This window comes from Penaeus vannamei, chromosome 7 (assembly GCF_042767895.1).
Source record: "Penaeus vannamei isolate JL-2024 chromosome 7, ASM4276789v1, whole genome shotgun sequence".
In the NCBI taxonomy this organism is placed as follows: domain Eukaryota; kingdom Metazoa; phylum Arthropoda; class Malacostraca; order Decapoda; family Penaeidae; genus Penaeus; species Penaeus vannamei.
Window position 1 is genome coordinate 23,101,652 of NC_091555.1, and position 8,007 is coordinate 23,109,658.

The 8,007-nt window shown below is 44.7% G+C and overlaps 2 protein-coding genes across 2 annotated transcripts in view; both read left to right on the forward strand.

The window, feature by feature from the left end:
• The window catches only part of LOC138862217 (uncharacterized), a 106,465-nt gene extending 102,416 nt beyond the window's left edge, over positions 1–4,049 (forward strand). Inside the window, exon 3 of the mRNA XM_070123633.1 lies at positions 188–4,049. Coding sequence (XP_069979734.1) covers positions 188–250 — 63 coding nt within the window. The 3' untranslated portion in view covers positions 251–4,049. The remainder of the gene's footprint in view (positions 1–187) is intronic.
• Positions 4,050–6,972: 2,923 nt separating this feature from the next.
• Positions 6,973–7,721, forward strand: LOC113808141 (basic proline-rich protein-like). Its single transcript, XM_070123299.1, has 2 exons — positions 6,973–7,125; positions 7,278–7,721. The coding sequence occupies exons 1-2, from the start codon at positions 6,973–6,975 to the stop codon at positions 7,719–7,721; spliced, it is 597 nt and encodes a 198-aa protein (XP_069979400.1).
• The last annotated feature ends 286 nt before the right edge of the window (positions 7,722–8,007 follow it).

The window sequence follows — 8,007 nt, forward strand, 5'->3', positions numbered from 1 at the left end:
TCTCTCTCTCTCTCTCTCTCTCTCTCTCTCTCCTCTCTCTCTCTCTCTCTCTCTCTCTCTCTCTCTCTCTGCTCTCTCTCTCTCTCTCTCTCTCTCTCATCTCTCTCTCTCTCTCTCTCTCTCTCTCTCCCTCCCTCCCTCCCTCCCTCCCTCCCTCCCTCCCTCCCTCCTCTTCCCCCCTCCACAGACGAAAGCCCATTTGGATGTGCTAGCGGACGCAATCATCCGATGGGCACGGGGTGGAAAATAAGTCAAGAGAGGAGCAACATACCCCCTCCCTTCCCTCCCTCCCTCCCTCCCCCTCCTCTTTGCCCTATCCCTCAACCCTATTTAAACTCCTTCCTTCTTCTTCTCCCCCCTTCCTATATATAATAAAAAAAGTTGAAGAAGAGGAGAAAGGATGAAAAAGATTCCACACTCCTCTTCTTTTTCCTTCCCCCCTCTTCCCCTTCCTTCCCTTTTATTCTCCCTTCACCTCACTCCCTCCTCCTCCTCCTCCTCCCCGAAATACGCAATATAGCGAACAGTCGACCCAGCCTCCGTCCCCAACACATCCCCCACACCCCAAATTTTTTAGATAACCCCATACACATTTCTTACTTCCTTTAACCTCACCCCTTTTCCCTTCCTCTTTGTCCCCCCCCTTTCTCCCCCTTCCCCTTCATCCAACTCCCCTTTTCTCCCCTCACCGCCCCCCCTCCTCGCGCCTGCACTTTCGCCAAAAAAAGCCGCGAGGAAAAAACAATGATAATAATAACAAAAATTATTTTGCACGAATAAAGGACTGAATTAAGCGCAAGAGGGAAGTGTGAAGTGGAGACAGAGGAAGAATAAGAAAGTCGGAAACAAAATAACAAAAACAACAAAAAAAATATATCTCTATATATTTTAAGAAAATGATGTTACACACACAAACACCCCTCCCCCTCCCCCCAACCCCGCCCCAACGAGATAATGGACGATACAGAATAACAAAAAATAAATTAACTTATCATTATGAATTCACACACCCCTCCTACCCCCATCCCCAACCCCCATTTTTAAAAGAATAATAATACTTATATATATATGATAATACTTATATATATACATACATATATATATATAAATGATAAACAAATATTCAAACTTTCCTGTAGGGCAATAAAGTGCAATACCAACGTAAGCTAAACAAAAAAATAAGCAAAATAAAAAATAAAAGATGTTAAGAGATGGAAACGGTGTCTGGCGAAGAATCCTACGTGTTTTTTTTTTTATTATTTATTCATTTATGTGATTTACTGGATGCATATCGAAGGTGGTGGCATAATAATAATAAAATAATAAGTAAATAAGTAAATAAGATCCACCCTTTAATACCCCTTCCCCCCTCCCCCTACCCTTACCCTCAACCCCCTTCTCTTCCCCATCTTCCTAAGCCCTCCCCAACCCCCCTCCCCAACCCCCTACCTCCAAACAAGTGACGAAGGAAGGCAATACTTTATTCAGCTTAAGCACCTTAAGGAGGAGAAGAAGAAAAAGGTCAAAAGCAAGAAAAAGAAGAAAAGAAAAACAAGATTTCAAGCGACATTCGCAAACGGTATGTTCATTAAGCGTGGCGGAATACCCTGTCGTCGTCGTCGTCTCCTCCTCCTCCTCTTCCTCCTCTTCCTCTTCCTCTTCCTCCTCCTCCTCCTCCTCTTCCTCCTACTCCTCCTCCTCTCCCTCTCCGCCAAGCCGATGATGAATGGAATAACAAGAAAGTGAGAGAGATACATACATACATAGAAGGAGGACATGTTTACATATTGGGATGTTCTGCACCATCTGTTTTTCCTTGTTTGTTTGTTTTATTATCTCCCAGCCACCGATCGCAATGAGGATGACCTTAGATGACCTTTTCCGCGAGCACTTGATGACCTAATGACCCCGACCTGAGCCACGGGGTTCACTAGGTCACTCACTGTGTTCCCGGATGGCCTCCTGGCGCCGTGATGCCACTGTCAAGACGGCGTCGACCGGTTCTCAAGCAGACAGTCCTAGGACATCATAAGAGCTGCATGGCGTCATTGGTTGTTGTGGTCACGTGGTTTTCTTTACGGAGGTTCGTTACCATCGCGAAAGAAGAAAAAAACAAAAGGAATAAAGAACAGAGCTTTTAAAAAAGAAGGATAAATATTTGGCCTTTCTGTGCAATAACATCCACCGCCACACACACCCCTCCCCCGCACCTCTATCATGGCCTCAGCAACGCCCCAGAAAGTCTCCGAACGGTGATCTCAGCTCGCGGTTTTTCACCAGCCGAGCCGAACCTTCAGCCACGCCGCCGGGGACCCACGAGCAAGACGTCCGGCGGCGCGAGGACGGAGTAGCAGCGGCAGTATTCACAGGGCGCCTCCACCTGAGACGGACCGGGCCTCGGCGCTCACGTACCAGCAGGGGTGGTCTGATTCCATGCTACTTATCAGGAGACTCAGCAACATCTAAAATGAATATATATAATGATGAATCTAATTCTCAAGTACTTGACCTACATTCACGTAAACGAAAAAAAAAATAATGCAGAAGTGAGAAGGAAATACGAGGTCTAGAAAATCTATACCTGAAGACCTGTGCGAGGAGGGTTCAGACGCCATGCGGTGAAGACTTCATCGTAGACAGTCTCTTTGGTGATGGCTTGTGTGACCCTTGACCTGACTTGACCTCGGTTGATACACTATATATACACCCTTATTAGGAAGTCGTCCTCTTCGGCCACGACTCAAACGCCGTCGTGCGGTGCCCTTCTTTCCCTGAAGTGATGTCGTGTCTGAAAGAACCAAGGCCTGCCAGCCAACCAGCGACGCAAACCAGGACTTACCAGCCAATCAGCGAACGCGACTTGGGCCCGCCAGCCAATCAGCGACGCGCTTCCGATAGAACCAACAGCTTCTGGGCGAACCGAAGACCACAAGAAGACCGAAGGACTCACTTCGAGGTCTGCCGCTGGTGGGACCGTCTCCTCCGCCTTCTCCTTCGACGCCTCCTCCTCCCCCCCTCCCGGACTCTCCAGCCCTCGGACACCAGCAGGGAAAAATTGGAGATGAAGATCACTTGGACAGCGGCGAAGAAGGAACAAAAGCAAGATTCCTGTGACTCCCCGAATCAATCTCTCTGGAACGGAAATACAACGGACGGAAAGATGAACGAGATGGAAGCGATGATGACGATAATGATGATGATAATTTAAATGTATAATGAAGAAACAAAAAAAATACAAATCAGCAGAAATCTTTACCATCTTGGGGATACTGACTGATTAATTTCCATATTGTTAGCCCAGGGTCTAGAGGCAAACCTTCCCAGAAAGGATATCAAAAATGAGAAAAAAAAAGAGTTTTATCTTCCCCTTTTAAAAGAAATTATATACATATATATTCGCTGATCTTACTAGTCGTCCTCACCGATTTTGTGATGTTGTATGTGTTGTATCTGGATACCCCTCTAGGCCCTCCCCCTTCCCTTCACCCTCCCCCCCACCCCGGTAGCTATGGTGATGGTGCCACTGACCAAGCGTTCCAGGATTCCATCGTTAATTGTGGGGATTTTTCCCTTTTGCCTTTTTTTGTCTTTTCACCTCTAAAAGGAGAGCTAAAATGTCTCAAGATACCTGAGCTGGTCACTGGTAACATCACTTGCACGAGGACGAATATATATATACATAAATATATATAAATATATGTTTGTTATGTATCGTTTGTTTTTTGGAAATGTGGCTAAGATTGTGTATTATGAAATATATCTATATAGAAGCATAATTTCCCATACATATTGTTGTTTTTGGTTCCAAGATGATTTGTCTAAAAGTGACTAAGACCAAAAGGCTACATAAGTATTCACTGTAGCTTCTGCCTATGGACTTTATGTACAATTTCACGCTCGCAAGATACAGATGTAAAAATACAGAAAGAAACAAAATAACATTTCTATGACAAAAACTATTATATATCTTTTTTTTGTCTAATAACGAAAAAATTGTGTTGATTAAAGCTTAAAGCAAAAAAAAAAAAAAAAAAAAAACATACATGAAATGTCAATAGAAAAAAACATGTAAATACACATGGTATCAGAGCGTGAAAAAAGAGAGCGAGAGAGCCGGCATCAGCTTAAAACAGCTGATCGGATCTCAAGTGAGTGGAAGTGTGGGAGTGGCGGTTTGTCACGAGGCTGTGCTCTTACATTCTACCCTCACTCCCACCCACCTTCGCCTCCAGTTACAGAATTATCATCATGATTGTCCAAAGAGCGAGAGCGAAAGAGAGAGAGAGAGAGAGAAGGAGAGACTGAAACCAGGGAACCCATCAGGGATCAAATGAATATAGATTGATAAGTGGATAAGATAACAAATGAATAATGATAATAAAAATCACTTCTAATAAAAAAGAATGTATTTTAGCCCATGTCACTCAGGTCAAAGTAGGGCTCTGTGGCTAGTCCAGCTGGTTCCACGCCAGCTGAGGGAGGGAGTCTGGCCACCTGGGCGCTTTCAAGACGACGTGGTTTAGGTACGAGGAAGGACGAGGGAACCAGAGAGAGACATAGAAAGAGGAGGAGAGAGAGGGAAAGAAAGGGAGAATAAAAAGAGGGGGGAGACGGAAAGAAAACGTGAAACCTCGCTCCTGTCTTTCTTTTTCTTTCTTGCCTTTCTTTCCTCTTCGTTCTCTTTCTGCTTCCTTCTTCCTTCGATATCCTTGAGTCGTCCTTCGTCCAGGGGATCCTCTTGGGGCGGGAGGCGCGCCCTTCCTCCTAAGGTGAAGCTCCTCTCCCTCACCTAACCACGGCCCGCTCACCAAGGTGCTCTCCTTAAACAAAGAAAAAGAAGAAAATACAAACATATTCTCTCTGTATTTTGTTACTGTTATTGTCATTTTACATGGACTTCTTCAACCACTTGTATTCAGTCACAGGAACATCTTGTGAGTTTACAAAAAGCCTCCTAAGAAAGTGTTAACCAAAAGCTACATTCTCCAATAGGTGAAGATAATTGCTGAAAGTGTCATGTTTGCCCAAAGAAGAAAACAAGTAGATATTTGAGACTGGATATGAATGTCTACAGAAATGGCCATGAAATCCATTACTCAGCCAATTGTCTTTTTTATCAACTCACTGATGAATTGTAATCTCGTTTGATCATACAAAATGAGTGTCTATATTAGACTACCTTTATAACAATCAATAGTCCCACGGCAGAGCTTTAAACGACTAAATATTACAAAACAAGAGTTTATAGAGAACAGAGAATCAGAAAAGTAATTCATCATAAAATCATTAATTTCTCTGTCTCTTGTTCTTTGCCGTCGATTTTTTCAAAGATTTTTACTGTTTCCTAAAAAATGGAGACTCTAAGACAAAAACATGTCTAATTGGTTCGGAAAAGGATGTCTTACGCTGAAATATAAGACTTGTTACCATTACGTGTGGAGTTAGTCCATGCCTCAATTGTTGGTGCTTCATTCGTCGCTGCATAGTTAGTTAATTACTCTCTAACTGACGCTTCGCTAATTTGATTTCTCACCAATTGATGCTTCACTAACTTGCAATATAACTTTGACAACCAGTGCATTTCTAGCCAACAATCCAGTTACGTCATAAGTCTCAGTGACGTAGCGGGTTGGAGGGCTGACGAGTAGACACTATCTATCTGCTTGTTAAGGTAAGGCGATTAAGGAATTTTTTTTCGGTTGTTATAGCTGACAAGTAAACATATTCAGGTGACATCGTGAAAAAATCCCGATAATTAGTGCTTAAAGAAGAATGGAATGTTAAAACATAGTATTGATGATGATTATAATAATGCCATTAACGATAATAGTAATAAAATTATAATAATGAAAATGATCATAATAGTAATGATAATGATAATTACACTAATAATAACAATAACAATAATAAAAGACAAGAAAACTAAAAAAAAATACATAAAACGAGGCTTTGAAGAAAAAAAAACAGTTTACCAAATTTCTCAGGGCGTTGGATAGCCATAATGTTTTGTTCCTATCCTATACCTGTTACCTGTGCCATAGAATTAACAAATAATTAACATCAGCTTTTTATATTAACGAGGACAATTTTTTTCCCTTTTTTGGGTCTTTTTGGATTGTATTCCACTGCTGCTGTTGTTGTATTATTTCCATTATTGTTGTTCATTTTAGTTCTTCTGTTATTTTCTTATGTTCTTGTTATAAAACCCCATTTTTTCTCTTATATTTCCCAAGACTAGTCTCTCTTTGAAGCAGGATACGGAGTTTTGTCTTATTTGGCAAAACTGTTGTAATTGGTTAAGAAAATGAGGCAGTTAAGAAGGAAAAAATGAAGAAAGTGATATAAGGCGTGAATATAGAAAGGCTGATAGTTTTTCCTTTAAAGAAAAAAATGCATATAAATGCTTTCTTTGATAAGGATGTTCTGATTAATTACCCGTAAGGAATAATTTGATCAGTCTGTTAAATGACTTATTTTCTGTCTATACTCATTCTTTGAATCCCATTTATTTATAAAATCTTTTCACCATTTCTTCTCTTTGTTCTGTTTCTTCTTTTTTTTTGTGAGATTCTATAAAGAGAAAGAAAAATCTTTTCTCGCAGCAAATAAAAAAACGAGTTGTAGAGTTGGCAACACCGCAATTGTCCACCTGCACAGACAGACAGACTTACCTGTAAATGAGTCCTCCTTCCCATCTCACCTCCTCCCGTCTGCGCCTTTCCAGCTTCTCCTCTGGAAGGAAGGGGGAGGGGGGAGGGGGTGCGAAGGACAAAAAGGGGGGGACTTTTTGTTGACCCCTCCGGCGGCGCGGTGGTGACCCAAAGGCAATAATGGGGATGTAGGCAGACCTGCTCTCTCTCTATCCCCCTTTTTTTTAATCTTCCCTTTTCTTTCTTGCTCTTTCTCTCTTCTCTCTTTTTTAGATAGATGTATTTATTTTTCCGCCCCGAATGGGTGGGGGGGCGTGAGGCGATGTCTGCCCCTCGGCCGCGCCCCCCCGCCCCCGGACCCCCCGCACCACCACCACCCCCACCGCCGCCGCCGCCGCCGCCGCACCCGCAGCCGCCACCACCTGCACGAAGGGACAGACGCTGGGCCGCCCTTGCACTGGAAGTGGTCGTTCAAGTGCGTTGTTTTCATTTGACATAGGAACCTGAAGACTGATGATATTTATATAATATATATATATTATGATACTGAAGTGTTCTCTAAACACCATGCCTGTGTGATACTGTGGAAATGTTTCAAGCTGTGCCTGCACAAGGCGCGTGGCGTAGACAGCCTGGGTCCGCCGCACCCGGGCCGCCATCCCCGCGGTCAGCCGCCCAGGCCCGCTTGCGGCGCGACCCCCCCTGCCGCGGCGGCGCTCGGGGCCGCAGGGCATCGGGCGGGCCGTCCCCTCCCCTGCGCCCTGCCCCCGACCCCCCGCCGCGGCGCAGCACACCGCCGCCCCGGGCCCTGGGGGCCCTCCGCCGCCAGGGCCACGGGCGCGGCCCCCTGGGGTCATACGCTTTCGGTGTATCCGGCACGGCCTCGCCTGCGTGCCGTGTTGCCTCACTCCCCCCTCGCACACGCCGTTCACACCACCGAAACCACGCCCGCTCACCGCCCATCACGCCCTCCCCACGCCCCTCACGTCGCTACGTCCCTCCCACAGCCAGCCGCCTAGAGGCAGCCCCCGAGGCACTCGAACTCCTTTTGCACAGCTGCTCCCTCTGTAGCCGCCTCCTCCTGCTCAACCGAGCTGCTTCTCTTCCTTTTTTCTTTACCTTTCCTTTATCATCTTCACCTTTCTCTGTATACTATCGAAATGTTTATTATCATTATGTCTCTCCCTCTTTATCTTCCCTTTTTCGCAACCTCCGCTATGCCCAGTCCCTGAATTTCCTTCCTGTTTATGCACCGTCGCTCATTCTTCTCATACCCACTTTTAAACTTCAAAATCCACCTCCAATATCCACATTCCCTCCACCATGGATTCCGCAGAAACGTAGCCGCTAATTCTCT